Below are 15,212 nucleotides of genomic sequence, written 5' to 3'. Positions count from 1 at the left end.
ATAATTCCTGAAGACCTAGCATAGTTCTCAAATCTCTGATACGTAGAGGAGCATTAAGGTGAAAGTAGCCACTTGACGCGGGCCTAAGTTCCACTAAATGCACGAAACCTTGCATTTGAAACCAGAAGAGCTGAATAAAAAATAAAAAGCTGCGGTTTCTTTAAGACATCCGAGCAAAACAACTGTCCTACCGTGGAGGCGGGAGGGAAGAAGAGAGGGAGGGAAGGAGGGTTGGCTGGAGGACCGAATGGCAGCTTTTACGCAGAGGGTAGTCTCACCTGCTGAAACGCACTTCACCATTCAGAACTACAGAGCTCTCTTCCGCGCTCCCCTCCAATTAATAAACACGCCTGCGAGGTCAGCGCTTCGTTTCGCTTCTTCGGAGTTGTTTTGTTTTGTCTTCAGCTCCATTTTGATGCGACGAGCTTGGTTATCCTATCATGACCCCAGCGTATGGATCGTCTTTGCCCGAGTAGGCGAACAAAGCGCATCAAGTCTCTCCAGAGAGGTGCCTCCCCCCCAAAATCTCGGATTTTTCTCAGTAAGTAGGCTACTCGGGATAGCCATTTGGCATTTATCGGCTGTTTTTCTTGTTGTAAAGCTGCCTTGTATCTAATTCACTTGGAAAGAACTCGCTATTAAAGATGGATACGGTATTTCTTAGTCCGACGGATAGGCATTTAATTTAGGGAACACCCGATCCCACTGTTGGACAAAAAATAATGGGAAGATTTTGGATAGCGCTGGACACCTTATTGGTTTCCTGGGAGTAGAACAGGCCCGTGTCGATGCTCGAAAGCAAAAAAAAAAAAAAAAAAAAAAAGCTCACCACTGCAGACTACATCCAAATACTTCATTTCCAAAGGCGTGAATTGCTTTATGTCAAAAACACATCCGTGCGCTGATAAAATATACTGACAAGCACATTACGAACAAAAACTATGGAGCACACTGGGATAGAGGAGGTGAACCAGACGCACCAGCAGCAGCATGAACCCATCAGCTTCGGCATCGACCAGATCCTCAACAGCTCGGACCAGTCCAGCGGCTGCATGCTCCCCAACCGGACCGGTGACCCGGATTACGCGCTGGCCTCTAATGTCTACAGCAACGGGTACAACAGCGTCTACAACCCGGCCTGCTCCATGGCAGCAGCGGCGGGTTTAGCCGGCTCTTATAATGTCAACATGAACATGAACGTCAGTATGAACATGAACATGAACGTTAACGTGAACTCTGGAGGTGCAGGTGGGGTAATTCGGGTGCCGGCGCACAGGCCCATGCCGCCTCCGCCACCGCCACCCGCCGCTGCTGCTCCTCATCCACCCCCATCGACGCATCCACCGGGCATCGGACCCGGCATCCCCTCGATGCCGGGGATGGGAATGGGGAATGCAGCAAACTTCACATTTCCGTGGATGGAAAGCAGCAGAAGATTTGCCAAGGACAGATTAACAGGTAAAGAATAAATCTTATCCTGGTCCCACAACACTTGTAGTTGAATGTTTTTCATGAACACAGACATAGTAGGTCAGAAAGCAAGACCTCGTTATTTACCACCAAAAAAGTGAATATTTTCCTCACAGCCACTAAAGAGGAAATTATGAATTTACTAACACTTGTGTTGAAAACAACCTCCGACCGACGAAGCGTGAAGTGGGCCTAATGGCTCAACAAAGTGGCGCTGATGATTTCATCTTTAGGTTGTAATCTATAACGAATCATATATGCGCACACAGTCAGTTTTATTATGCTGGAAGGGCAGCCTGATAAACGAGTGGAGAAATTGACTCGGACATGCTGATGAATCAGTATTGGACCATCACTCTCCATTTACAGCGGATGACGGATAACGACGTCCCCCGTTTTTTCATGAGGATGAATGATTTTTTTTCCCTCTCCCGGAGAGCCAATTGAGAAAGCAAGAAGATGAGTCACCGTAGTAACAATATATGACATGTTAAATTCTAAACAAGAATGTATGATAACGTATTATTATTATTATTATTATTATTTGAGCTGAGTAAATTAGGCTAGTAAATAGATAATAATAAATAGTAGGTTAAATGTTATGACACAGCAGTAACCTATAATTGGACAACAGCTACAATATTGCTTGCAGAATTTACTCTAGCAGACTATATGTAGACTTCAGTGGGTTTTTTTTTAATTTGTAGTTTTTATTTCCAATTTTACTTCTTTCAGAACCAGCTGCTTTTATTTTTTGCCTTAAAAATGAAATTCACCGAAGTCGATTTTTGTGCCATTTGGGCTTTTAATGCCCACGATGAGTTACATAATTCCTGCCTATGTTTTTTATTCAGGTGTCTGCAAACACATGCAGCCATTTTTGTTCCCAAAACCCCACACGCCCTTCAACACTATCAGAATTACATGCTACTTAAAGGCTGACATAGTTTTGTTTACGGTATTTGTTTCCTTCTCAATCCAAAATGAGAACTTTGCTTTACTTATTTAAATATTATATATATGCTTATTTAAATATTCAAATGTAATGCAATTGAAAATAAGTTCTTTTCTAGTATAACGACTATATATTGTTTATAATAAATTATATGAAAAACATACGAAAGATAATTCTCAGAGAGAAAATGGTAAAGAAAAAAAATAACGATAGCCAATAAAATTTTAATGGAATAAGCTGAGATAGGTAAACGTATTTCATAAAAACGATTTCTGCGTTCTCTGTTTTCTTTTTTTGAGTGGGGGAGGGGTGGTTCAGCTTATATTTTTCTCATGACCTCATTGCTATAAAGGAAGAACATCATGGATTTGCGCGCGCACGCCCCCTCCTCTCCATGCATTAAATATTCACTCTTCAGTTCTTTCTACCTGATTAATTATTAAATACCGGGGGACGATATGTCATCTGCAAAAAGATACAGTGTAAATAGGCTTATCAATTTTACTCATAGTCACCGAGGGCCCCTCGTTTAATTTCTCTCAGCTTTGTGTCGCTGTAATTATTTCGCAGCTTATATCTTTCCTCTGTATTGATCAGCCAAAGATCACCAGCAGCAGGACCAGCTACAGCAGCAACTACAGTAGCACTATCCACACATACACACACACACGCGCGCAGACACACACACACATTCAGATATACACACACAAACACTCCAGATTTAGCCTGCTCTGTTTCCCATAAAAGGCCGTAAATCAAATGGACTATCATCTATCCTGATGGGTAGAGCACCGTTTTAAATGTTTCTCCTTGTTTCTTGTTTTTCCTTTTCGCCTTCCAAGTTGAAACCGGAGGAGAAAAACGGTCCCGTGCAGCTTTAAACAGCTAAACATGTTGCCAAATGCTTCCAGCTCTGGCATTCATGGCAGGATTTCTTTCTTTTTTTTTTTCTTGCAGAGATGTAAACGAAACCTGTTAACTTGGACAATAGATTCTCATTTTTCACGCCGGGATGCCTCCCACATGGCACAAACTCGTGTTATTAATCACAGTAAGCTGGATTGGACTGTCGCAAAAGATTTACGGGTTATAGGGGCATCATTTATCCATCTGTAAAGATACACTACTGATGAATCCTTGGTGGTCACCCACTCCTCTGTGTATTCACTCAGCGCTTACAGGCCTAAAATGTTGTGCGCCAGGCTATTTTATTACAACTAATTTATGTGTTATTTTATTTTTATTTATTTCTGAAGGACGAGTGAAGAATTAAAATAAGTTCACCAGGGTTAGCTAGCTGCTATTTTCCATCTGCTGTTCCTGAACATGTAGGCAAAAATCAACCAGAGAAGAGTAAAATCATACATAAAGCCGCACCGTGCGTAAAAGTACACACGCACTACTATAGCAGCAACAGCAGCAGTAGTACTCGGAGGCTAACAGTAGCCACCTTTATTTTTCAATGTACTCTGCTCAAAAAAATAAATAAACCCGGGTTCAAGATTTATTTGTAATGTTATTTTTTTTCACATTATTATTTTTTTTACGTCAGAAACGAAATAAAAAAATAATGCATTAATAACATAAAACATAGCACACTAATATGTAATGAAAATTAAGACTAGTTAGTAACTGAAGAAAAATGTAATGGATAGTGAAATGAAAAGTGGGCTTTACAGCACAAAATGTCAAGTAAAATATGCACTAATTTTAAGAAACCAAGCCTTTTACCACTAGTGATTACTACTACTACTACTACTACTACTAATAATAATAATAATAATAATCTAACAGAAATTTGTGATCTGTGATGAAGGATCAAAGTACATAATAATATGTTCTTTGAATTGTTTGGACATTTTGACAATAAACAGAGCAATAATACAGCGTCTTTCACCGTAGACCACCTAACAGCAATAAAAGAAATATAATTAAAGCGCCTTTTCTCTCCTGTTTATCTGTGTCTGGGTGTAAATGGCAGCAGGGCCGAAAAAAATATGATTTTATTTCAGAGCTGAACCCGCTCCTGCCCTTTTGCTTCCACGCTGGCCTGATTTTCCGTGTGACAAAAGACAGTATCCCTGCTTTTTGTTGCGTATAGTGTAATAAATAGCAATATATGTTCATGTTATATTTCAATATCCCCTTTAGAATCCTTCACGGATATATTTATTAGATTGCTACAAAGGTAATATCCGCCGTGGGGACGGGAGGCGCTGTCACCGGGAAGTGTTATTAAGTATAAGTGGTTTTATTATGGCAAACATATTCTCCACGGTAGCATTTTATTTTTTGATATGCTTATGCTAAATTGTATTATCCAGGCAACAGATTTAGCATTCGCACCCATTTTCTTTTCCATTTGATGAAGAGGGGGAACAAAATGTGCAATGTGTTTCGCAGCATTTATTTTTGGTTGCTGGTGATTCTTTTCATTTTCTTTGTTTCATGGGAACACTTACATGATCGCTTTTTTTGTTGGGGATAATGGCCACATACAGACTGCTTAACTGTTTTCCGAGCTATAGGAAAACAATTAATTATTAGAAAAATAATTATGTTTTATAGCTTTATTTAATAACTCATTTCCTAATTATGGAAGCTCTAAGCTCGTGGGACTTATTATACCCTTACATTTGGAATCTGTACAGGAGTGGTATTCTTCTTCAGATACAAATTACTGCCATCAGTATTTCTGATATATTTCAGATTCATAAAAGTTTGACTACTATATTTGTTATTCCATATGGCTTTAATTTTCGGTACTATTATTTGCAACATATTACTTATAATCCAGTTATATCCAGCTAGTTTACACTGACTGTCACTAAGCTAACCTACTCACTGATGCAATTGAGCAAGGGTATTCTTAATTGGTTTGGCTTAAAATCCAGCACATTGCATAATTCATTTTGATTCTATACTGCAGTTCACAGTCTCGATAATTATAGTAATGGATAAACCTGAAGGCATATGGAGTAAAACCAAAGAAAAAAAAAGCATTAAACATGTCTGGTGGGGTATGACACCACAGGATCATATATTTATCAGGATTTTGCACACTGTAAAGCAAAGCCTTGCTGTACTTGTCAGGTCTAAAGGGTGCTGCTGCATGTTAGGTTGCCTCTGAACGTGCTTGTATGTGCCTGGCCCATTACTTAGCCCACAGATGGCCTGAAATAGCCATCTAATGCTGTATTAGTTAGCCAGACCTGCCGCTGGGAGCAACAACAGGCACGCTTGCTTTCTCTGTGGGACCCATAAAGCTCCAAATAGATTTGGGCAATGACACAAAAAGCAAAAACGATATGTTGCTTAACATATGTGCTGTTCATTTAAGACTCCACTTTAAAGTTACTGTAAGAATGTGGCTTTACAGGAGATTTAGAAACACACTATGAAGTCCAATAAGGGCCGTATAATTCAGTATTAAGGACTGTGGAGGTGCTCCAGTCCATTGTGAGCACCTATAGTAGTGTTATAGAAATATCTTGGGGATTTTGTCATTAGAAACTCGTGATTAAATACTACAGATGCCGGTCTAAGTCCCAAAAGGAATATTGGAGGGGTACAATTACCATTTTTTATTATTATTGAGCATCAGAGCAGCACATAATGTGAAATTATTATAAGAATATTAACATAGAAGATTAAAAATAATAATGAGAGGGAACGAAGAGGTCATGGTCACTATAAATCCCTGCAAAAGCCAATAACTGTAGCACATTTTCACTTCAGACACTAAATCTGTGTTGCTAATTTGCACTTACGTGATGTTAACTTTATGTGACCTACCGTAACAGTGCATAGTAGCTATTCATCTTTACTTTACAAATCATTTGTTTGTGTACGCTTCAATTTGCCACTCGTGTTCAGCACCATCAGGGGACGTTGGCGGCTCCCTTGAAATGACTGCCAAGTGCGTAATAACTTCATGTTCTATTTTACATCCAAATTGTCATCGTCTGTATAGCAAATGAATTTTCAAGTCGCTGAAAACTCTGAGAACAGCAGCAGCAGGAGCAGCACGTAACCCTGAGGGGACACCTATGCAGATGTTTTCATATTCATTTTGGCTCCTGGTGAGCTTTTCTGACAAAACAAAAACAAATAAACACCCTGTAAGACAGCAGGCAAAACAGCTTGCTGGGGACGGATGACATAGAGATAGAGAGAGAAGGAGAGACGAAGACAGAAAGTATTTTTTTTTCTCTTTTCTTCTGTTGATTTCCATTCAGAATGAGAATGTGGCTCGGGAGTGGATCTATGGCCAACGATCTCATTACATTTATCGATCTTCTGTTTACCCATGGCTGACAAAATAGACAGGATTCATAGATATTTTATGATGCAAGAAGATAAGTTGTTATTAATACCCGGCAGTTGAAAGAGAACCACGAGGCACTGAGGCAGAGAGTGAAGAAAAACACAATGCACACCCTTACAGTGCAAAACTGCAGTTTATATTTTTGAGAAGGAACAGTGACTAAGCGACAAGAGACAAAGTAAGACAATACAGCAATACTTTGAAATAGCATTTATTACAAAGTGTCTATATTCTAAATAGTAATGCATGTAAAGTTTATGGCCGCCTATTCTGCAAAAAATGATGTCACTGTGAAAGACGTTACACAATTGCAAATTGAGGTTATTGCTTGAGTTGTAATGACACACGCTTCATGTTTGTGCTCCAAGACATTTTGCAAATATCAAATATTTTTTAAATGTAATTATTGTGATGAAAAAAGACCCACCAAAATCTACTTTCCTTCAGAAATTGTGTTTTGTTAGGCTTACAATTATATTATGTAGGTCTGTGAATAGTACTTATGGAGCTTCATCACATTGTCAGAGGATGACCTTGGCTGTAGGTTTTTGATTGGTCAGCCAGGGCTTGATTTATCTGTATCTGTGTAATCCTGCTAGATGTCACTTATTTTTTTTCTGAATGGCATATATCTCATTTCTTAGCTAAAGATCTCCAAACGCTAACTTAAGAGACTAGAAGCAAATGGCATTAAAGTAGACTCTGTTCATCATTTAGGCCTCCTTCATGTGATTAGCTGCTATGCGTCGGTGCCCGCCCGGCGGCAGCTGCTGCTGTGCTCCAGATGCGGGACCTCACTGTGTCTCCCTTTCCTTTAGGGGAGCAGGCAGAGGAGAGCCGAGCCGGAGAGGCCACAGGGGGGCCGGGGGCCACCGGATCCCTCTGTCCTCTCCCCAAGGGAGACATCGGCAGGGTCCCTGTCTGGAGCACGGTGGAGACATTAGCCAAATGTTATTACCCCGAGCTTGCCCACCTGCGAGACGGCAATGGCCTTCTAGCAGACTATCCTTTTCCAAAGGGTGCTTGCCCAGGTGAGTCACCCCCTCTCCCCCACCAAAAAACCTCACCTGTAGCTAATTTTTAAGAGACACCATCGTGTGCCACCAGAAAGTATAAACTGGATCTAAAACAGCATTTGAAATCTTAATATGCGTCAGTATTTTTCACGTCTTTATCCTCTAGCACTTTAAATTTTGAAGTGATAATTCACATACCATCTTTCTACTTCTGCCTCAGTTACTTTTTCCTTGGATTTTCTGTTTGCACATCTCAGCGTGCTCTTCAGAAATGGAAAATGTGGCAGTGACGTTTATCTTCTTCAGTTGGCAGCTTCTAGGCCTTCTCTTAAGACTCCCCAAACATCATAGTTTTTTTTTTCAGTTAGCAGCAAATGAACAATAATTTTTATCTTACCAAGGAATGGAAAGCTAACTAGGTTTACGAGTCTATAGAAATAAATCCTCAGGGGAAATACATTTATAATTCAGAAGAACAGGTCACTCCAGCTTAGAAATGGAAATAAGTAATCAATCAAGCATTCATGTTAAATCTTTAGAATTTTACAAATTTAAAACACTCATCAGACAAATTAATCCTCATTTTCCTCCCTCTTTCAGCTGCCCTCTCGCCCTTTTCTGTGACCCGTCGAATCGGCCACCCGTACCAGAACCGGACGCCACCTAAGAGGAAAAAGCCTCGCACCTCCTTCAGCCGGGTGCAGATCTGTGAGCTTGAGAAACGTTTTCACCGACAGAAGTACCTGGCATCGGCCGAGCGTGCCACCCTGGCCAAGGCGCTGAAGATGACGGATGCACAAGTTAAGACCTGGTTTCAAAACAGGCGGACAAAATGGCGGTAAGATTACAGCAGGGTGTTATTGGATGCTAAAGTAACATAATTCTCCGTTCTACGTGTCACGCCTTGCTCTTTGTTTTGCATCCCACTATATACTTAAGCAAAACAAACAGGCCTCGATGGTTTTTGACTTCATTAGGACAGGATGTTTGCTCAGAATTACAAATCTTCTTGTCCCACAAACTGACATTACAGAATGTGTCTCTGTTTTACACTTGCGTCCAAAAATGCTTACTGGTGTCTTACTTTGAAGACAAGTAAAATGGCCCACATTGCATTGAAGGAGTTGTACAACACAACACCTATTTTGCTTAGCTTAGCTGCCAGTTGAGGCCAGTTCACTTGACCAAGCACAATTACTCCTGAGCCTCCTGAAAGGCCTTTTAGAAACCTGCTGTCCAAAGCAATACTGAAACACTCACAGGAGGAATTGACTGCAGAGTCCATGAAAAAAACACACACTCATTCACTTCATTCTAACTGTTGTTTATAGCCATTTGAAAGTAAATGAGTAGTAAATCAAATTATGATGCCCTGCCCCTTGTTAAAGGAGCAGGATACATATTTCAAACGCATATTACACACAGCTAAATTACCTTAAGTCATTACGCTAAGGGTTTTTATGTGTAAATGGCTTTAAAGCTGTTTCGAATGATTTTCTATTTAAAAGTTAAAGAAAACAGTTAAAAATCACTGCCTTCTTTGTTGTAAATTAAAGTATAATATCGAATTTTGGTTTAAGGATGTTCATTTACATTTTCTTTAAAAAAAAATCATTTATAGAAAATAAACCTGCAGCAATCATGTCCTTAAGCCATAAAACGCTATGGCACAGTTTCCACTACAAAGTGCAGTAAAAATGAATTTGCTTAAAATAAACAGCAGACTGAACGGCATGTCACGAGTAACAAGGGAATTGGCTTAACTCGCTTTTCTGATTTCCTACTTTTGCTGAGATTTATGCCATTTCCCTGTAGTGTGCACCTGATAGGATGAGCATGAGGGATGTCTTTGTGTGACGACTACGCGAGTAACAAGAGGATGATCAAATCAACAGCCAGGGAATCAGATTATGATAATGCTGTTAACAATAATGTGTGGCTAATGGATGGAGGTTGGCGTGCTTGAAAGAGTGTTTTTAGAGGTGTGCTTATGCTGGTGATTTCTAGCTGCCATTTGTATTTTGCTTTGTATTTTTAAGAGAATTGAACATTTATTACATGTTGTTTAACATATCATTTCCAAATGTCCGTAAATAAATCACCATGAATTATTCTGTTATGGTAATAAGAAATTTTCAAGACTGATAGAGTAAAATGTTCCACTGTTTATAGATAAGCTTGCCTTTGTAAAGTAATTCAAGTAAAATGCCAAAAGTATTTGCATTCACTATTTAAATTGAAATAGAAGTGTAATTTTTGTTGAGTACTAAAACACCAGTTCACTCTGGAGGTTTTCCAACATAAACGCTACAAAACAGGCTGTTTTTTTAGGAAGACGCACGACTTTTCAACGCAGCAAATGTTGATATCAGCACAGCGCATATACAGGATGTGCGTAGTCGTTTCTTTGAAAAGAAAAGAAACAGATGCAACTTTTCACCTTGAGGCAGGAAGTGCTTTGTATGTCTTCCCCCTCTATTAGTCACGTTCCTTCAGCAACACCTGTCACTCATCTTGATCAGCTGTCGTGAAGCCAAAAGCAGAAGGAGTATCTGGCACAGGTGTAGCACAAAGACAGAAGAAAAAACAGGCAATTTGCAAATCCACAGGATTTATTATGAAATTTGCAATCTCATCTGATCGCTAAAAGCTTTTTTTTTTTCTTGATTCCTTTGACTACAGTGGTCAGTGGCTTTTTAATATATATATATATATATATATATATATATATATATATATATATATATATATATATATAATTTTTTTTTCTTGTTATTTTAAGGCATTGCGGCATATGATTGAAATTCTTCACCACTAGTACCAAAGACTGCCAGCTTTTTCTTGGTTTTGTCAATTAGAAATGATAATAAATGAGCCCTGGATATGCTAACTTATCCAGGAAAATTTTAACAGAAGCACCTAATACAGAATTGCAGATCTATTCTACATATCGTGTCTGTTTAAAAAGTAAAGGAAGAAGGAGGGAGAGAGTCCCACTGTTTCTTTATTAAAGCATAGCACACTGCTAAAACGCTCTGCCACGTGGTACAAGTCGATACTGTGTACAATCGCCATAAAAAGAAATATTATATTGGTCTTAAATCCTCCTTTGCTCTGCTTTGTCTCCTCCTTTCACCCAGGAGACAGACTGCGGAGGAGAGGGAGGCTGAGAGGCAGCAGGCCAACCGGCTGATGCTGCAACTTCAGCAGGAAGCTTTCCAGAAGACGTTGAGCCAGCCACTGCAGCCGGACCCACTCTGCCTGCACAACTCCTCCCTCTACGCCCTGCAGAACCTGCAGCCCTGGGCAGAAGACAATAAGGTGACCTCCGTCACCTCTGTAGCATCTGTAGTGTGAGCGTGTGTGAGTGTGTGTGTGTGTTTAGAAGAGAAAGGGAGGGAAGGGGAGAAAACAGAAAGCCTTGATCAAAGTGTCGTGAGTGTGAATGGACACAAGAGAGGAATTTCTTCCAAGACTGACATTCAAAAACTCAGAACCATTTTGGGATATCATAGATGCAGGATGCTTACTTTGGAAAAAAAACAAATCAAATAATGGACAATGTGCTTATTCACTCATTGATCGTTACCAGCAACATGGTGGGGAAGAGTGTGTAGAGAGAAAGACACAGCTATCGGTTACTGACCAGACCTGCAAAACACTGTTTGCGGCCTTCACAGCACAGGAGCCGCACTTACATTGATGTTTGTCAAAACTAAGCAAGTCTAAAACTGTTATCTTAAATATCTAAAGCATGTTGAGTAATTCCCTGCCTTACACCAAGTTTCCGCTCTCCCTTCAGCTGTCGGTCTAAAAGAGAAGAGGGCACTTTATCCCTAAGTGCCAGGAAACAAATGGACACCTCTGTACATGCCCAACTGTCAAGACTGTACCCTCTTTTGCCTCTGGATCCCTCACAAGGTGGCAGAGAGACTCTTTGCCAATAATGGCAAAAAGAGACCTCATGTTTTCGCTTTTGACTTTGTAACAATGTAGTAAATGCATGTTTCAACCCTTTTCTGTGTGCACTCGGATGTACCATTGAAGTCAGCGGCTGCCAAGGTGGATCTCCTCCCCAACCGCAGTGTTCAAATGGTAGTGGATTGGTGAAAGCCCTGATCACGGATTCCTCATTATGTCGAATTTAAAGGTGTTTTATATTAAATAATATTGTGACTTTTTGAAAAGATGACAAACCTCTCCGTTTTTCTTGCCTCTTATTGTCTTGTTGGGTTCTCTCACTCACTTCCTGTTTGTTGTTTGTCACCATTATGAAAACTGTGCAATAATACTTTATGATTTTAGGGATGTAGTTAGCCTCATGGGAATTGGCTATGATTACACATTAAAGTTTCAAACCACCCAAAGGTAAGATACCATCAAACTGTATGAGTAGGACAGAGCAATACCTTTTTTTATCCATAAAAACTGATGACTACAGCTCCCATGTGTGAACGTGAAGCAGGGCGTTGCCGAAAAAACAGCAAGCGTGCTCGGCAAAAGCCTCCCTGGATAAATAAAAGGTTTGAAAACCGATGCCAGCTCAAATTAGAATGAGAGTACATGAGAAAGTACGAGCTGTGCCTGTGCCAAATGAACATCTGAAATGCGGCAGCCTGATTTTGTTTGTATTTTTGTTTTACTCCACTGAACTGCGAGGACTTAACGAAGCAGTTGTCCAGTTATTGGTGCAGGAAACCAAGCAACAAATGAAAGGCTAACAAGTTTAGCCTTTTTCTGTGGGTCACTGATTGAGATAGGGTCTCAACAGCACGGATAGCAGGGAACGGCTGAAACTATCGGGGGGGAGATATGTTGTTAAATAATGTCATTCCTTCCTTCATTCCAGCACAAAAAAACATATTACATAACCGAGTGAGAGCAACAGTTACCTTAAACAAGAATTTTGATGTTTGATTTGATCAGAGTTCATTTGCCTTTTACTGTAATCCAGCAGGAATGCAAATCTCAACCCTAAATAATCTCTCAAATACCTGTTGCTTTTTTTATGGTTAATGTATCTTTACGTTTCGAAAGAGTTTCTTCTTTTGGCTAAAAAGAATGCGATTAAACTTAAACTTACAGTAAATGTACAAGCGGAATGCCAAAAGACAGCACTATTATTTAGAAAACGAAAACAAAACATTCTCTATTGGAGAGTAGCCATTTTTGGTGTTTGTCTCCATTGTTGTCTGGGCGAATCGTGGCCACCTGTGCACCAGACAGTCGCAAACATTTGTTATCAACACATCCAGCCTATCGTGCTTATCGCCCAAGTCAAAACAAAAACGACCTAGGCAGACCTAGGCACAGTAAACACATCATTCAGGTTCCCTGCTTGTAAATGAGCCTTCAACACAAAGAACGTCACAGGAAATGGGCCTTGTTGTGCTCTATCTTGTTTCCTTAACAGTGAGCTACTAAGTTCATTAGGACTGTAAAGCATAACACCAACCTCTTGTTAATCTTGGCTGTACCTGCCACTGAAAAATACCTATCAGAAGGCCTGTCCCTTACCTTCTTTTTTGAGATCTGCCTGTTTGAGCCTTGCCTTTCTCTTAGAGCAGCTTGATAATGTGGTTTGAAACAGCTGTCTGCAGCTGCAGCCACCCTCAACAACCCTCTGTTTTCTCAGCGGCATAGTGCCAATGTTTAGTCAGTTTCCAGAGCGTCTTGCCTGGTTGAGATCGTGTCAATAACCGCCAGCTCTCCAGGTGAATCCTCCTCAACCCCCACTTCCTCCGCTCCCTGCTGCTTTCATCTCTCTATCTCGAATGCCTTGAAGACGTGACTTGGCCCATTTTAGAAAAATTCCTTCCTTTTACCGTTTTCAAAACTGCTCATTGTGTTTTGCTACAGGTGCTTAAAGATTTTTTTTCCTCCTCTCCTATCGTGGCACTGGATTTTTTTCTCCCACCCCCCTATCTGTTGCCACTGAGGAGCCCTGTCCTTATCCAATAAAATGTCACCACACAAGATGAACAAGAACAAAGAGGCTCAAGGTATATCAGACTTCCTATCAAGCATTTTGTTTTGAACAGGAGCACTATAAACGAAAAAAGTGCTCACCACATTGTGCTCTGTCTCCTCCAATCAGCTGTTTCCATTCTTGAGAAATGCAGTAAACATTTAAGCCGTTATCAGGCAGTTGTTGACGCTTCGGTGGGTTTAGCTCTTCGAGCATTGAAAGCTTGACTTCTATAGTATGACTATCAAGTCAGATCTGCTCTTGTGCAATAAATATTTCCTACTTGTTATCACCCTGCATATTTTAGTGTCGATATATACATCTATCTATCCATCTATCGACATATATATATAAGTAAAATGCCTGTGACCTGCACATTTGGCACAAAAAGCATAATTTTACAGCCTCATCTGGACAATAAATATACTAAATTCCATTTAATTCAGTGACATATTTGTCATTCTTTACAAAACCAAGCATCTGATAAGGTTTATTTCCAGACTGGCTTGATGCCATGACACCAATGTTCAAATGCACAAACATCCCATGGCATATCTACCGCATAAATAAGCAGGATATAAATTCTTTGAGATTCTTTTTTTTCTAGATGTATTGTCATCACTCAGCAGTTATAACAACTTTTCCGTCTGTGGCAGCTGCAATATTTCAGAGGAAGGCAAACACAGTCTGACACTGCCAAACTGCTAATGTGTTGACACGCGAGGCTTTGTTGACAAAAGGTCGTCTATGGTTCTTGGCTCTAATGTAGCACTGTGATCCTTTTGTGTAGCAGAAAATGCTCAATGAAGAAGAACTCTACTGAAGATTAACAATATACTTGGTAGCGGTTTGCACTAAATCTGCAAAATACTCCAAAGGTGATCTGTGCAGTTTACCTCTAATGCTTTGTCAAGTGTGACAGATTCTTGAAAAAGGTGCTTATAAGCAGGTTATTACATGTGGGCAAATTAGGCTTGTCAGCAAGTTTAGCTCTGTTTGATAAAACACCCAAATAAGGTTAAACAAATTTATTTTTTACGTTTGATGAAAAGTTTGAAGCACAAACAATAGATTTTCTTAGAGAAATGTTATTTTGACTAAATAACTAATACTAAACACATCCATGGACGGGATTCGGCCTGAATTGGCAAGTAAAACCCTAACATTTTCAAAGATATATAAAGTCATACAGAATATTTAACAAAAAGTGCACATGATTTTATGGTACAGAAGTAGAAGGCAAGACGGTTAAAAATATTGGTTTAATATGATAATTTTAAAAAAACAAACAAGGAAATTCCATAAGGATCAAGTCAGAAGTCAAAGTGACGAATGAGGAACTCTTTCTGCTGTTTGATGCCACGACATGAATAAACTCTGTCTGTTGACATGCTATGCTCTCATGGCTCTCTCTTTGATGTACACACATATACAATTGAACCCTAAGTGTGTGCAAAGAGTTACACTTTTGCATAT

At 39.8% G+C, this 15,212-nt stretch overlaps 1 protein-coding gene across 2 annotated transcripts; it reads left to right on the top strand.

The window, feature by feature from the left end:
• The first annotated feature begins 242 nt into the window (after nucleotides 1–242).
• Nucleotides 243–11,903, top strand: tlx2 (T cell leukemia homeobox 2). 2 transcript variants are annotated; one of them, XM_035911181.2, is made up of 5 exons: nucleotides 243–1,458; nucleotides 7,571–7,783; nucleotides 8,369–8,606; nucleotides 10,909–11,089; nucleotides 11,571–11,903. In XM_035911181.2, exons 1-5 carry the CDS (start codon nucleotides 942–944, stop codon nucleotides 11,580–11,582), a joined length of 1,161 nt encoding a protein of 386 aa, XP_035767074.1. In that variant the 5' UTR covers nucleotides 243–941; the 3' UTR covers nucleotides 11,583–11,903. The 2 variants fall into 2 exon arrangements, with proteins under 2 accessions (XP_035767074.1, XP_035767073.1); XM_035911180.2 differs by lacking the exon at nucleotides 11,571–11,903 and having other exon boundaries at nucleotides 10,909–11,257.
• Nucleotides 11,904–15,212: the final 3,309 nt, after the last annotated feature.

Source organism: Neolamprologus brichardi, chromosome 2 (genome assembly GCF_056152115.1).
Source record: "Neolamprologus brichardi isolate AB-2024 chromosome 2, ASM5615211v1, whole genome shotgun sequence".
Classification (NCBI taxonomy): domain Eukaryota; kingdom Metazoa; phylum Chordata; class Actinopteri; order Cichliformes; family Cichlidae; genus Neolamprologus; species Neolamprologus brichardi.
The sequence above is the reverse complement of the archived record's forward strand: the minus strand, read 5'-3'. Positions and strand labels throughout refer to the sequence as shown.